Consider the following 17,932-nt stretch of genomic DNA (forward strand, 5'->3'; position numbering starts at 1 on the left):
CAAGATACATTGAGTTGCACATAGTTTTAGTACTAACTTTTAATTTGGAAATTGACAGTTTTCTGTTACTTGAATTTCTGCACAAAAGAGCAAACCGTCTTGTTGGTACTTTATTTTAAAAAAAAAAAAAAAATCCTCCCAGAACAAATGCAAAAAATATGTTTCAGATGAACAAAAAATATCCACCTAAACAAATCGGTTGCTAATTGCAAGGAAAAACAAAGGAATTGTTCCGCAGGGTGCGCGATCCCGTCTTCTTAACTCCATTTTGGAGGAAAAGTCCAAACTCCGGCTGCCCCTTTTCCTTCCTCATCAGCGCAGGCGCACTGAGCCATCTCGAAGAAGGGGATTCGGGAAGCACATGATTCAGACGACGCCAAGGGCCTGAATCGGACGTTTTAGTCACCCACGCTTTACACAGTCACCCGATCAGAAAGAACAGCAATCAAGAAGAGGTGCTCCATCAATGATTTTGTCTGCGGGGGTTGGTGAGAAGGTGGACTTGAGTGTGCTTTTTTTATCTGTTTTTTTCCCCTCTTGTACATTGGATTTTTCCTCATGAACAGATGCAATGACTGGAGAAAAGTTGGTGGTCTCAGGTGGTGAAGTTTATCAAGAAATAATTTGCTCATGAGTGTGAATGGAATAAATCTTGGCGTTTTTCATTGCATTTAATCAGAACATTTTTTATCTATCTCGGTGTATGTGCTACCAATGGATGCGTCTTTACTTTTAAAACTACAAATTTATATTCAAATAGTAATTATCTAAACAGTTTCAATTTAATTTTATGAGTACGGTTCAAAAGAAAAAAAAGAAACCTGTCTAAATTGTAATCTATATCATTTAATCAGATGATATGATATCGATCAACTTTTAATAAAAATTACTGAAAACAACAATCTATGCAATTTGTAACAAAAAAATATTTAAACTTGAAAGAAAAAAGAAACAAAAAAGAATTAGGACTATTAAAAAAATACCATATAGAAAGGTTGAAGTAAAAAAAAATAATTATAACCATAGAAAATCAATGATATGTACACAAACGTAGGCACTTTTGTAGAGTGAACGTTCAAGTTCGATGTTAAAATGTAATAAATGAAATAAGAATGACCTAGATGTAATATTATTGCAAGAATTTGTGGTAACTGCATTATGATACATCATTCTGTCTTGTTAATGCTAATAAGGGGTTTACTCTTCTAAAAAGCAAAATGATGTTATCAGCCATCAGTCGCAGATGGAATGAAACTGCAAAGTCAACAGGCGCAATATTAGTAGTTACGTGTGCTCTTGTAATATTTCAAGTGAAGTGTGACATCCAGCGACCAAGTTCCCGAGTGGTATCTACTAAATATGGTTCTCTAAGAGGTGTTATCGTTACTTTGTCAAATCGTCATCTGCAGCCTGTGGAGAAGTTCTTGGGTGTGCCCTATGCGGGGGTGCCCATTGGATCTCTCCGATTCATGCCTCCCGTAACACCCCCTCATTGGAAAGGGGTCAGGTTAGCCGATCATTTGAGTCCAGTATGTCCACAAAAATTACCGGACGTCTCCAACGAAACTGAAGCTCTCAAGAAAATGCCAGCTGGACGATTGGACTATTTGAAAAGGTTGCTGCCTTTTCTGACCAATCAGAGCGAAGACTGCCTCTACCTCAATATCTACAGTCCGGCCAACGGTGAGTTGCTTAAGATATTGTGAATACCTAATAGTACATCTTAATTGTATGAATATCATTTTTATAAATGTTAGTAACTCGTTAGTCATCAAGGATAACACATCAATCAAAAAATTCAAACTCTTGCAATTTTTAACTTCATATTATGCTTTGAAACAAAGTAATTAAGTATTAATATTATTTTCAACATTAAACTCTTTATTATAAAGAAAAGAAACATAACTTTTATATTTTGTTCGACTTTAATTAATTGACATTCATAAGTTGTGACAAAAGTATTGTTTATACATAATTTAAACCACATTACTGTTTTTCTGAATGTTTGGTTTTTTCATAGCGACAATGCACATATATGCTGTTAATCAGCTTAGTTTGAAGCAATGAATCAATGGAAATACTTGTGAACATATATTTAACATCATAATGCTGCAAAAAAAAAAAAGCTGTAATTCATTAGCTCCTTTATAACGTTTATTAGTTGAACAATTTATTGGAAACATACCGTATAAGACATCTTTTCTTATGTACAGCTTTGCTGTTTGGTACGTTGGTTTTATCTTATAAATTTACAACCTTTTCTGCTTTTTCAATTTATTTTCCCTGATTTTTATAAATGGTTATTTAATGTATTTTAACATTTATTAAGCATTTAATTATTAATGATGCGGAATCCCTAATTTTTCACCTTTACCACTTTTATTTTAGTCACTGAAGTTTAACACGCTGTAGAAATACTATTTTCAGTAGGAAAATTAATTAATCTCTTAAATGTGCATCCTTAATTATGTTTTTTCTTTGATTTCAAGTGAATAATGTATTAGTTTATGTTCTTGATATTTCATGAGAACATCCTCAGTTACCTGAAATTCATACTATCGCATTATCAATTAACTTATTTTTTGCTTGCTAATTCATTTTACGCAGCAGTGGTAAAATGTAAAAATATCGTTAATTCTCGGGCTTTGAATGACTAACAAAGTTGTACATTTTTGTTTTAAGGTACTAAGTGCGCATGGGATAAGTGCTCAAATCCCTATTACAATAAAGTATGTAATTGATCCAGGTATCTTTACTACGTGTAAGGCACCTATAGCAATGTGCGGTTTCAAATTGCTTTAAAATATGATAACAACAAACATATTGTCTATTTCTTGTAGAAAATAGGAATATCTGAGGCAATACGAGGCAAAATTATGTAAGAGGACTTTTTAAAGTTTCGAAAAAAACTCGTTTTAAGTTCAGGGTTGGCTTTCATTATTTGTTTTCCTAAATCATGCTGTATAACAGCATCCATCAAAGCTACTAGAATTATTCCTCGCACTGAAAAAGATGAGATGTTCTCCTGCCACTGATAGTGGTTACCTCCAAGTTCTTAACTTCGGCACTTAGATTACTTTGCTTCTCGCTGTCTCATATAAGACATGTTCAAAGTGTAAACCGCAGTAAATGGAGCAAGAATTCTCAAGAAAATACAGCATGAAGCTATTTTATGGCTACAATGCGGCCTCTTCATCAGCGCAAAAAACTCACCACAAAACCAGATAGTAGTGAGAGAATCTGCGAGACCATCGTTCATATAGGAAATGATCAAAAAGGAAATCAATATATTTTAAAGTTTCAATTTCGAAACTGAAAAAAAAAAGAATACTAATAATGATAGAGATTAAGAGATTTAAAAATAAAGTAAAAAAAAACAGCGATTACACTTTGTCTTTAGGAAAACTGAATCATGCAAAACTAAACTCAATCCGCATGATAGGCTCCAAGGTATCCAGTTTTCTGGTTATTTTTCTAATAATTTTTGCTTAAGACATTTTTCACTTTTTGCACCATTGAATTACATATTTTTTGGAATAATGTGTTCATTTTCTCGTAGATGTGCATATTTATTTCTCTAAATAGTAGTATTTTTTCCTTTAAGTAAATCATGTTTGCATGCATTCCACGCTACCTCGAGAGTGGCATCTGGTCGCATTTCCCACGATATTTGTAATTGACAGATACATTAATAAAAGTTGAACAATTATTTTTCGTACATTTGGTTACAAAAAAAAAGTATTGGAAAATTTCAATGTTGACAACAGTCGAAAGAGATGATTTTTGACTTAAATTAGAAATTGTTGATACCTTCTTGGTTCATTAAAACTAGTGTATAACTTTGTTAAGCACTGAATCTGAAACCTTGACTTTTGGGATAAGGTACGTTTTTCTCACGTCAGAAGCTGTCATTTTCTTTCACCATAGACGAATAATGACTATGACCATGTGATATAAATTATTAAAGGCTCTGCGAACAGTGCAGATATAACAATTATATTGATTTTAATTTACTTTTTTTTTTAATTTGCAGTTGGTCGGTCTAAGTGCGCATGTTTTTTTTTTTTTTATTTTACGTTTTTATCAAGTATGTTTCCTTTTACTATCATAAGCTGCAGTAAACTCGTAGTAATTAAGTCACTTAACAGCACGTTTGATAACATCAATCGCATTCGTATTCAAATCAAATAAAACCAGTTCTCATGACCTGCATGCAACATTGTGCATTAAATAAATACGTTTATTCTTTTTAATGCGCAGTATTGATTTTAAGACACCATTTGCGTCTCTTAATGAAAAACAGATAGTTTCATCATCAAAAAGAAGTTTCCCTTTAGTAATAATCAATGATTTCGTTTATTTTATAGCTTCTGTATCTATGAAGCATTTTTCCTTGTTTCTGCTTTCGATTTTGATAAAAGTGCATTCTAGGGAATCACATGAGAGCAATGGGTTTCAGACTCTGTTTGGTTTTGGTTTTTATGTTCTAAGGAAATAATGCATCATTAACATAAATGAGTTTCAATCGACATTTTAAATATTCTCTTTTTTTTTTGTTCTTTTAGAATAATTCGCTTGTTCCGTGTATCGAGTTTGAAATAAATATTTAAGCTTACTCAGTTAAAGTGAGGGAAGAGCGAGAACGGGTCAAAGTATGATAAAAAAAAATCTGACAGCATTTGTGAACACACATTTAGGTAAATTTTAGCATTAATTTCTTTATATTTAAATCAAAAATGGAAATAACTATAAAAGTTTTTGTTTAACAATTTGCCCAAATGTCCTTTCACGGGGTTGCTATAACCCTTTTCATATGAATCACCCAAAGAAGGGTTAATCCTCCTCCTCCACCCATTATGTGGGTCAAGTACTTTTGTACTTGATACTCACAACAAGAAAAATTTTCTTTGTTTTTCTTTGCAATTTCTTAGTAAACATAATTTTAGAGTGTTTGCAATTTATATTTTTTAGTTTTCTCTTTTGTGAAATTCCAAACTTTAATGTGTTATAATGGAACATACTGCAATTCAAAACTGTTTCTGTGCTATAAAAGACAAAAACAAATAACAACCTGAACGAAATTGCCTTAAAGGCTTCTTAAAATCAAAAATTCAAAGTATTTCAGAAACTAAACACATGAACACTTCAGAACATGAAAAACACAGTCTACAATACATGAATGCTAAAACGTACTTAAAGTTCCAGAATTTAGTCAAAGAAGAACGGAATATTGTACTTAGGTTTTTGACTTTTTTTAATAGGATTCAGATCCCATAGTAGCAGAATGAGAAAAATATCTATATCTTTAAATCTACATAATGTTTTACAAAAACTTCGTCCGGTAGCGGGACGTAAAGCGGGGACAAAAGAAAAAAATGGCAGAATGAAAATGGCATTTCTCAATTTATATATATATATATATATATATATATATATATATATATATATATATATATATATATATATATATATATATATATATATATATATATATATATATATATATATATATATATATATATATATATATATATATATATATATATATATATATATATATATATATATATATATATATATATATATATATATATATATATATATATATATATATATATATATATATTTAACAATGTTTAGTAAACGTGACATTTAGTCTTATTTAGATACACTCAAAAATTTGGTCAGTTAGGGGTAAATAGCTACAATTCATCCAATTTTTTCCTCGCTTATATTTTAACATAAATTTCGAATATGTTGGCATAAATCTAAAGACAAATTCGTAAATACTGCGTAATTATTCAAAGTTAAGGATTGACTATTAGGAAAGCCTGTTAAAATTATTATCAGTATTTATTCTCGCTTGAGGGTGGATTTGAGAAATTTAATGTGAAGTAAATTATCTTAATAAATGTAATGACACTTTAAACCAGAAATATAAAAGTTTTAAAAGTTAAAAATAACCGTTTTTATTTTGTATCGTCACAACATTTTTTTGTAAGAATATATTACATCAAAGTATGGCACGAGATATTTCAACACCTACAAGATTGTTTACAGTACTTCAACATAGACTTCAGAATTATTCTACGGTACAATCAACTAGTACACGTTTTCTCACTTTTTTTGCTATATTGAATAGCAGAACACTGCAAATATAATCTTTTCCCCAGAGTGAAGAATTTAGTCTTCTGAAGCTTATACGTATTTTGAAGCCAAATGCATTAAAAGAAATGAGGCGGAGTAAACATAAAATGATGTTTCTAAGCTAACATTAAAAAATGAAGATACATAAACCAGCAAAATGCTTAATCAACTGTAATAAATAGTAGTTCTAACTAATAAAATAATATTAGAGGTTCAGAAAACGTAATTAGCAAATGTTAGACAAGTAAATCCAAAAAGATATTTATTGAAAAAAATTGAAATGTAAGAGAATAATATAAAAAATACATAGAGAGCTTTGTACGTTTTCATGCGGTATACATTTATTTTAATTTGTTGACACAAAAGGGTAACAAAATGTAAACAGGATTTGTTAACAACAATGGGTAAAAAGAAATATTTTAAAGCATTATACTTAATGAAGCATGGGATTTTAAACATAATTTTAAAATACAAAATAGTGTCAAAATAAATAAATAAATAAACGCAAAACCTACGTGTCTGCGTAAAAAGGAAAAACAAGTGATTAACGTGTATTGCATGCATTTGGATCAGTCAGTCATTTTTAACGACATTGATTGAACATTGACAGGGTCCTGAACCACTGTTTTTGAAGGATTCAGCTTTTTATTTCAGTATATTGTGCTGAATAAGTGTTGTCGTCTGCACGACTCCAAGTTTAGTAGTTTTTCTTGAATATATATATATATATATATATATATATATATATATATATATATATATATATATATATATATATATATATATATAATGTTAACTTTGAAAACTGTTATGCTTACAAAATACGAGGAAAGCTGCAACGAAGTTTATGCATCTAATTTGATAGTAAATTTCCAATCAAAAAGTCAAAATTATTTATTTTGCGAACACTTAATTTAGCTTGAATTTTGAAGTGATTTATGGAAGAAGCATATAGTAGTCGCATATCAATAACGTTTAATAAATCAAATTGACGAAAGAAAGGATCTTTAATCAAACATCACTTTAAATTACTAGTCACGTAGGAGTTAACTAAACGGGAACTCTCGAATATAATATAGGTAAATGCATAAACTGAGTCTAGAACGTGATTGCCATAACATGTATGCTGCGATGCGCTCATCAACGTACAATCTTCGAATTCTGTTCGTGTACTTATTTAACACTTACGTTGCGCTCGTTCGCCATAGTAACCGGAAGTAATGATGCAACGATGATGAAGATATTCACAGACTGTTTCGGTCTAATGATATTTAAATGTTGATTTTTATTATGATAACAGTTCTGAATGTAAATAGTAAATTCAAAACTGCCAGAAATAAAGGATTGTTTCTTAATTGAGAATCAAAGATGCAACGACACATAATTATTGAATATGTAATAAATTCACTACGAATAAAATTATTGCTCAGAAAATAGTATTATATAGTATTTTACGTGCCCAAAATCCATCACAAATATCGAGTGCATCAGACTAACAATTTGACTTTGTTTTGTTTATACTTTGTAACATGATTATAAAATCTTTTTTTAAACCTTTGAATACTGATATGACCTTTGTTCCTTAGTTATTAAACTAAGCCACGTATTTAAGCTTCACATATATCTTTCTGGGGATGTTTAAAAGCATTGTTACTTTGAGAAAAACAAATAGATTCACTCGTTATTTCATGTTTTTACAAAATTTTGTATAATAGTATATGTAATGGAGTGTGGAGCGCTTTAACCATGAAGTAACACATGTTGTAAATTCCAGTCATTAAAAGGTTTCTCTGAAAACAAAAGGATATAATAATACAAGCAATTTCGTTTACATATTCGATTTTTTATTATATCTCTCACTTACAAATAAATTCAGTTACTTTCATTCTTTAATAATTTCCTTATTCATTCATACATTAGTGTATTCACTAATTAGTTAACGATCATATAAAAATCAATTAAGTATTTATTGCTTTATTGTTTCATTTTCTATGCATTTATTTAATCATTCTTTTTTTAATCATTGTTTTGATTAAACAAATTTGTAATAATCAAATAGGAAATATTTCATTGAAAAATATTTTATTTTTTCATTTTTCCCCATGAATTTTTAAGTGAAAGTTTTCCATTTTTTAAAAGTAAAAGTTTTATGCTAAAAACCAAAAGTAATGTTCCACTGTTTTTATTGTAAAATAGCTTTTTTCTAATATAGTGTAATTTTAAAAACAAACTTCCAATCAGGTCAAAAGGATCTAAAAACTCAATTATGCTTCTTATATTACGAAATATTTATTTAATTGTTACGTAATATAATGATGTTAAAGAAAATGTAATAGGTTTGAGACTGCTTGGGAATACGAAAGTATTCTTTTATTTAAAAGTACGTACAATATGTATATGAAGTATACTTCAAAATATTTCCAATTTAAAATATTAATATTGAAAATTACATGTTTCAAAATGTTCGTCTTTGAAATTTTGTCTTTTTTTTTCTCGAAATTAGGAGGCATTTTCAATAAAACATACCTGTTCCCATGGTATTAGTATTTATTAATTCCAGTAAGTGCATTTGTTCTTCCACCGTGCACAGGCATTGTCTTTTATTACATCTTTCTGATAAAGAATCGTGTAATTGTTTTTTTTTTCTGTTTAAAGCGAATGCAATTAAAGACAAATTAGAGATTTATTGTTCAAATTAGAATGAGAAGATGAATTGGAATTCCAAGATCATTTCCTTTTTCACTATCCACTCTCATCCTTTATTCAGCATTCCGCTGCCAGGATACTCCATTATTACTTACATGGCGTGTTCTTTGTGACATTAACAAGGGAAACTTTGACTGTAATTAGAAATACAGTGCGTGTTAAGAGTACTTGTTTCCAAGCTTGTCGTTTAGGAGGAGGCAGATGAGAGTCATCTGACCATGGCTTTAAAAAAATAATTTATTTACATACGCATAGCTCCGATTTTTTTCCGCTATGATATGCAATAAGTAGATGAATTTGGGGCAAAGTGCAATAATTAAGATAACTTACTTTTTCAAAAATGACCTAGAAGAAATATTTTCACATCTGGTATTTTGTATGGTTAAAAAATGCGAGGCAAAAATTTTATCTTTTTGTTTTAATAAGCTGTGTTACGAAAACATTAGCATTGTGGACTATAGTACATGAAATTTAACAAATTAGAGGTTCAGTGTTTTTTTTTTCAAAGATATCCGTCAATAAAAACTACAAACTTTGTTTTTATGTCATTAAACACTTCAATAATATATAACGTTGGAGTTTTAAATCTGAATAAATTTCTGTAACTGCCACATGATTTTAATTAATTATTGGTTTACTTCTAGACATTTTTTCTCTTTTCCAAGCTGACATGTCATTTTACAAATGTTTACAATTTTTTAAATTCTATTAGAAAGTAGACAGTAATTTGGTGTTACGAAATTTAACAACGTCTCTTCTGCTAAATTTTATTTTTTAAAATTACGTGTGTATCGTTGTGTGTGTATATATATATATATATATATATATATATATATATATATATATATATATATATATATATATATATATATATATATATATATATATATATATATATACGTGCGGTTAATCTTTTTATTTTCATATGTTATGATGTGGATGTAAAATCTTTAACTAAATTGTACTTACTCATTTTTTACCTTAAAATGTGTCGAATTTATGTTTAAGTTTCCTCGTCAGTCAGCGGTGATTGACTCTACTTTTCACTAAGAACGCTTCAATGACTGACGCTTTTTTTTGTCGTTCTGGCACATGTTCCGACAACACTAACAATACAAACGGCTATATAAAACTACAAAATTATATTCTTATTAATTTCACCATCCTACCATTTGGGAATTTAAATATTACTTATCCAAATACCAATTAAATTTCGTTAAAACAGTTTTTCAAAAACGGATGTCCTTTATTGCATTCGCAGTGATAACGCGGCCTAGGCGAGATTTCCTCTCTCGCTTTTTAATAAAAAATAGAAAACAAATATTGTTTAAAAAAATAGTTAACTAATAGCATTAGTTTATATGTGTAAAAACCGATGAATTCCTAAAATCAAATCAAAAATATATGATCATGATAAAGAGTGAAGCAAATCTATCACGTAGTGGCTATGATATGCTTCATCACGTGCTTTCGAAAGAGAATTAACGAACCATAGTTCATATTACGTTAAAATTGCAAGAGCCGAGTTCAGCCAATCGTGTAATCGGGAACGATGATCCAAGTTTAATTACGTGGACATAATGGAAGACATGTTTAAGATACCTTACTGAAACGGAATCTGAATTATTTCAATGTATGAACTTAAGAAATGAAAATGCGTCGATAAATCGTTTCTTTTTCTTTTCTCTTTTTATTTTTGAAAATTTCATTAACATTTACCAGTTTTAAGAATTATAGCATTTTTTAAATGTTAAACTGTCAGTTAAAATATGAATGGAAATTGTAAATAAAGTATAGTTAAAAGCAAAAACTGATTTTGAAGCAGCTGTTTCTTTAATGCGAAAAATATTTTTGAGTTATATCTTTTTTTGTTTAAAAATATAATAGGTATGCAATTCTAAGTCATAAAAATAACAAATGAGTTGTACATATTAGCTATTTTTCCTTGCTCAACTAATGGGCAACTTTGGAACGGATTCTTAAGACCTTAAAGAGGGAGAAATGAATGCACCAAAATGACAAAATAAATAAAATATTATTCAGAATTTGATCAAAAGCCTAGTTAAACTTCGACCTGTCACAATAAGAGTTATGGATAACGCTTTCAAATTAAAACAGGAACAGAACATGGCTGCTTTTCTGTATAGCAACATCGAATTTCTAATATCCGTTGTTTCTCTCTTAATGGTCTTAGAGTGCAAATTACTATTTCATACAATCTTTTAAAGAAATCAAAGAGTTTTTAGAATACAAATATATCACTAATATTTTTTAACTTTATTAATCCTTAATGTGCATACATCGCAAAAAGTATCTTTAGTTCTCATGCAGGTATAATTTAGTAGAAAAGCAATATCTAACTATTTTTGTTTCCGGAAAACCCAATTATTAATATTTCTTCATCAGGAACGTATGACGTTGAGAACTTTTTTGTTCTTGTATTTCAGCACACAAGGTCAGAAATGAAAACTACACAAATGGACTGCAAAGTTAAAGGAGGAAAATCAACTAAAGCATTTCTTAGCTACATCAAAATAGTACTGAAAGTAAAATCACAGTTGTTGCTTACTTTTACATCGGCTAAAGAGATGCATAAGTCATGCAGACGTAAATATATAAAAATAAAATTGTCTTTACTGGAGTTTGTACATTGAATTCAAATTTAATTCAAATATAGATAACAATAATAATCTCTTTTTTAAATAACTTAATTTGAAAGTTCGTAAAATGATGTTAACAGTAAAACATTCACAATAAAATAAAACCGACTTATCCTCCTTTTGAACAGTGGTAATTTAAAGCATTTTAAGTGATCTATTTTTTCCCTTTCATCTAATTCGAGCCTTATTAAGCAACTCATAGTTCTTTAAGAAGATAAATTATTGATCTGTTTACATTGACGACGCATTCGTTAAACGTCTTTGAAATAATTGAAGGGGTTCCCGGATAATAGTTTTTATTTATTTATATTTTATCAATGCCACTCTGTTTGTTACGTCTTCTAAAATATCTCCGGAACTTTTTTCGTACATTTCTTCATTTATTTCTTGCTATATTTGTGCTTACTGGAATAAAACTGTTCGAACTAATTATGTCACCTTATATAGTTCCCTCTTCTTACAAGATTTTGTCCTTTAACATAATTTTGTTTCCTTAGTTTATCCAACAAACGGTGTTTTTTTCCCTTTAAATTCCTTGTGTAACTTATCATGCTAAACTAAGAACTGTTCACTGTTGGTTTTCAATAACTAAATCTGAAAGTGAAATCTCTTTTAAACAGGGACGTCATGCTCAAATGGATATACCAGTTTTCTCATTGATTAGTGTTAACACTGTTAATTTTATAACAATTGTTATCGTTACTGAATGTCTGTACACTAAAATGAATAGAGCTGTTGACGTTATTGGCGGTTATTTTCTCTGTAAGAAAATTTCAAACTTTTGAAAATGTGTTGTCCAATTTTCCCTTTTCTCTCTTTATGCCCCTATCAAGTAACATAAAAATAAACTAATTTGGAAAGTAAAACATTAAATCTTCTAAATTTGAGCTAAGTTTAGATTTATTTCACAATGCATTATCGAAGTTTTGCAAATAAAGGTACCATTTTTAATAAAAATGTGCCACTAGCAGCTCAGTAGAAGGCAGCCAACGATTGGTATCCAAAATGGTGTCGTCTGTTCTTTGAACAAAGACAAAAAGAGGTACATTCAGTGTTATAAATGGAAAGATTGGGTATATAGAGCTTATCAACATTCATAAAAAGGATACATACTTTTTATATGACTTTCCTATGTAATTATTTTCCTGCAGGAAGCTAAAACTTCATTAACTCATGTAGGAAAACTAAAACAAAGGTGCTCACATTTCGTGACACCAATTTATAATTTAAACTACCCTTTATTTCATCTGTGAAGCGTTATTGGCAAAATGTTTCTTTTACGATCCGTCTGTTAAAAAAGAAAAATATTATTTAAAAAAAAAAACAAAAACTACTCCGAAACTATTCGGGTACCATAATATTGACTACAGATTAATACCAAAACTTTGCTTTGCATTTACAAGTTGTTACCACATAATTAAATTGAAATATGCGAGATGTTTCGCAAAACCAATCAGAAAACAAAAAAAGCAAACAGCATAGCAAGCATATAATATACAAACACACACACACACACATAGATACCACCACATTCCCCGCAGTGAAAAAAAAAGAAAGCTGGACTTTTATTTATTACTCAAATACATACGCAAAGAAAATCGGTACGCAAATTTTAACATTTTAATCTTATTAGACATGTTTGAAATATTTCCATCGTCGTTTCTTACGGTTCCAAAAATAGCATTTGAAATACCATATGACATTTCTTTTCAAGAACGAGAGTCTAAAAGCCCATAAGAAGATAAAAAAAAGGAAGAACTAAAAATGGACGTCGGACAGATTTCTTGAAGCGGATGAAAATCCTTTGAAAATACATCAAGGGATACAATCCTTGACAAATGAGACCGCTACTTTCTAGACCTTTCACCATTAAAATACTTTAACGGAACGATACAATCTTACAGTACATAGATTTTAAATGACTTTGCGTTGGGGTAACAATGAAAGAGTTTTTAATGAGGTGGTAATTAACGATGTTTTGTTACCAGCAATTAGGAATTATTGTTTTTCGGTTCAATGACGGGTGAGGAAAAATCATTAGGACGTAAGAAAAAAAGCCTTAATAATTTTTCGTAATGAGAATAATCCCTTGTTCTTCGGCTTGCATTAAGTTCTTAAGAAAAAAAAATGCTGTATTTAACTCCTCTAAAGGTTATTTTACAGTAGTATGTTATATTTTGGTTTGAACCTTTTTAATTGAAAATAAAATAATTAACACAGGACTTTATATATATATATATATATATATATATATATTGGGTTCATTATGAAAGTAATGTGCATTTTCCGAGAAATAAGATTTATTGATGGTACTTGTACAAACAGCATCAATACACTTGCGGAGACGTGTTTGCCACGCCTCAAAGATACCACGATCATCATCGACGGGAATGTCTGTCTGGATAGTTGCAACATGGTTTTGAAGGTTTTCCAAGTTATCACAAAGTTTTTGAGCAATCATGATTGCTTATTGTTCTTATTTGACTGTTTTGGCGTGCTATCATTTTATTTTCTCACCAGCACCCTCTGCCAGCACCACCGTCGCGTCGACCGGCCTCACGATGCTGCTCCTCTTGCAAAAACCGTCTTCAGGTTGCGTCCATATCCTACACACATGCATACACACACAATCATGCCTGCGCACAGACAAAAACACACAATCCTACACACACACACATACTCATGCCTGCACACAGACACAAACATATATGCCTATACGCACACGTACACACACAGTACTGCATACACAACACGCACACACATGTATGCATACATACACACACACGCGCGCATTCATACACACCCACGCTCGTGATTGTGAAAACATAATTTGAATTCAAGATGCCAAAAATTCAAAATAATATATTTTTGAGCAATCAAGATTGCTTATTGTTCTCACTTGACCTCCCTTGGCGATGTGGTTCCTTTTTTAAAATTTTTTTTTCAGTACTATCTTGAGCAGGAATGTACTTTCTCTCTCCCATTCTTCTCCATCCTTTGTGTGAATGTGTTGCTGTGTTGTGAATGGTTACCTACCCTATAAAAGGGTCCTTACGGCATCTGTGTAATGTGGAAGTCGGACTTCTTACCAAATTATGGTACAGTTAGAAAAGTGAAGCAGCGCACCCTTAATTGCCAGTCTATCTGGCACAAGACAAAAACAACAACAACGCAATACATCGTGCAAACGATCCACGTTCACGTCTGTTTCAGCCGTTGTTGGGCATCCAGAGTGAGGTTCGTCGTTGACTTCCTCCCGGCTCTCCTTGAACAACTTATGCCACCTCCCGAACTGTGACCTTGAAATGCAATCGTCCTTGATGACATCTTGAAGCATATGGAATGTTTCGCCTGCTTTCTATCTTAGCTTCATGCCGAACTTTTTGCGTATCGTTGCTTAAAGCCTTGGTTTCCTAGAAGCGAATCGCCGATCTTCGACGTCGCTCATCGACGTAACGCTGAAATCAAAGTCAAGTGGATTCCGACGTGACCACTCAGAACGCCGAATTGGCTCGGGCGCGCATGAGCAGAAGAATCAAGTTTTCGCCTCGGCGAGGAACGACGCCGACGCTAAGCGTGTTCGCTTCTAGGAAACCAATGCTTCAAGTGGATTCCGACGTGACCACTCAGAACGCCGAATTGGCTCGGGAGCGCATGAGCAGAAGAATCAAGTTTTCGCTTCGGCGAGGAACGACGCCGACGCTAAGCGTGTTCGCTTCTAGGAAACCAATGCTTAAGCGAACGCTCCATCGCCCGCCACGTTACGTAAGTGGAAAGCCACTTTCTCACAGAGCCATGTATTTCGGCTCACAGACACTGCTCAGAGAAAACGCACGACCAGGTGCAATCAAAGAGCAGATCCCCCTCCACATTCCCCCATGTTTTATCTCGCTGCCGTCGATCATCGTGTCACAATAAATTTCTTAGTATGGTTTCTTTCACCATTCAATCAGATACGCATTATTACAAATATCTTTTAGAGCTGTTATTGAATTTTTTAGAGCTAGCTAAAAACCACCACGTGAAAAATTCAAACATGAGCCATGCAATAGATCTTTTAATTTAAGTAAACATACATACCCTACACTGGGATTAAATTTTTTTTATTCCACACATAATTTAATCATTCTAGTAATAATGTCAGTACACACAACATTTCTATACTTGATGTTTTCGTTAAGCTAGGGAGCAAATAAATCTTTCTCTTATCCTTATAGAACCTTATATTTACCGTATATCGCAGTTTGTGTGAGCATAAAAGACTAAGAATAAATTCAGTGGGAAACTGAAAACCTGGGAAGAAAATCAGACAAGCAGAAACACGGAAAAGGGAAAACTGTTTCACACCTTTTATAATCTCTAGTGAAGAAAATAGGTTTTCACAAAAAAGTTTTTTTTTTTTTAGTTCGTTCTAAATATGTTTAAAAAATATATATTCTCAGAACACATTCAGGGATGAAACTGTTAAAATACGACTCCAAAACTTTGAAGATATTTTTACATTTTTTTAGAATTTAAAATATTTTTTCGGTTTTTCAAAAATTATAATAAATTATAATATTAATGTATATTTTTGTACAAAAAATACACAGTACAAAATAAAGTCACCAAAAAGCGTTTGTTTGTGTGAACGCACAAAACTCGACAACTGCCCGGTTGATTTCACTGAAAATTTCAGAGTATCTTTCATTTAGCACCTGAAAGGTTTGCAACCCCTTTCGAAAAAAAAAATTCGTTAAATAGTTTTTTCAATTCCAATTTAGGCCCTTTTTTTCATATAAATTCCCGAATATGGGGATGAAAATTACTTGCCCATATTAATATTATATATCAATATTTAACGTTTTTAACATTCATCACCAAGTTTTTAATTTCTCAAATTTTAATACTTTTCTTTTAAATTGTAAGAGTCTGTTTTTTATTTCCCAAATTCCAATTTAAAATAATGATAATAATTCATAAAAATGTTCATCTGATTTCGAAAAATACGTCAACAATCTTAGTTAAGTATTTCCCTTCAAATATCCATTAGTTTGTTTGCAAAAGAAAGAGAGTAAGATACGTAAAAAGAATACTATTGTATTTTTATTTTTTCTTTTCGAACAGTTGGATAAAATTGCTGTACTGAATATATTTTGTTTAAATTTAAGATTATACATTTATATTTTTATTCATATCAATGTCCACTAGCGCCACATTTAGTTTTTCGAAGAAGAATCGGGGGAGGGGGTCGATAAGTGCAAATCAGCCTTTAGAGGAGTTGACGAGTTAAAAAAAGGCAGGGAACAACAGCTCTAGCACTACGAACTACACAACCCATGGTGGAATCAATATGCTTTTCTCTGCGAGTAATTCTAAGAGTCATGGATGATAATTTCCTACACGTTTCTGTAACATTTCTGCTATTTTCATCAAAATTATACTGTTACAAATCCTGTAAATAGTAATTATTGTAGGAACGTAACCTGTAAATAGTTTCCCGTAATGAATATACAACCCCTTTTTCATTCGGCTAAATTATACGACCCCTATTTTCTTTCTTTTCATTGATAACGGTCTACTACTTTACAGAAGCGTGTGGAATATTGGAGAAATTTCTTTTCGGTGTATTTAAGCCGTTAGCGATGGATAAACAGTTAGTTTCGTTTGAGATTTCGAACGGAGAGCATTTTGCTCTGTTTATAGCGAGGCATTTCGCTGTGTTGTTTTCGTATTTGGAAGTAAATACGTGTGTAAACGTTGAGTTTACGGTGTTGTGTGATAATTGCTTAATTGCTGATGAATAATTTAGCAGTTGTTGAAGATCTTTCCTGTACATAGTATAAATAAATTTCCTGTGTTTTTATCAAGAACTGTGTTTTCATTTCAAGAAAGTGGAAGTCGCACCGAATCCGTTACAATTTGGCGCCCAACGTGGGGCTACTTCTGGACTTTCTTGGAGTAAGTGTGACTTTGGACATTTTTTTTCATAAAGACTGTTTGAATTTATAGACTTTGTTTTTATGGTGATTACTCGCGCAATGGATGACCAATTAAAACAACTTCTGGAAGCAATTAATGCTGTGAAAAGCGACCTGACTGAAAATATGGCGGCTAATCAAGAACAATTAAAAAGTGATTTGACTGCAAGTTTTACTGCAAATCAAGAACAATTAAAAAATGACATGGCGACTAACCAAGAACAATTAAAAAATGAATTGACGACTAACCAAGAACAGTTAAATAGTGATTTAACTGCTAAAATTACTACAAGTCAAAATGAAATAAAAAGTGACCTAACGTCGATGAAAACCATGATGGAGAATCAACTAACCGCCATGGGAGATAAAGTTGATGCTCTGGAAGAAAAATTGGATACTGTGGAAGAGCGTATCGCCAATGTGGAAAATAAGTTAGAAGAAGAAGACAAGAAATTTACC

The 17,932-nt window shown here is 31.2% G+C and overlaps 1 protein-coding gene across 2 annotated transcripts in view; it reads left to right on the plus strand.

The window, feature by feature from the left end:
- Positions 1-389: 389 nt before the first annotated feature.
- LOC129231078 (neuroligin-4, X-linked-like) overlaps positions 390-17,932 on the plus strand; it is a 256,715-nt gene continuing 239,172 nt past the window's right edge. For both annotated transcript variants that reach the window (XM_054865331.1, XM_054865326.1), the window contains exon 1: positions 390-1,683. In XM_054865331.1, the coding sequence (XP_054721306.1) occupies positions 1,218-1,683 (466 nt within the window). In that variant the 5' untranslated portion in view covers positions 390-1,217. The remainder of the gene's footprint in view (positions 1,684-17,932) is intronic.

The sequence above is a fragment of the Uloborus diversus genome, chromosome 1 (genome assembly GCF_026930045.1).
Source record: "Uloborus diversus isolate 005 chromosome 1, Udiv.v.3.1, whole genome shotgun sequence".
Lineage (NCBI taxonomy): Eukaryota > Metazoa > Arthropoda > Arachnida > Araneae > Uloboridae > Uloborus > Uloborus diversus.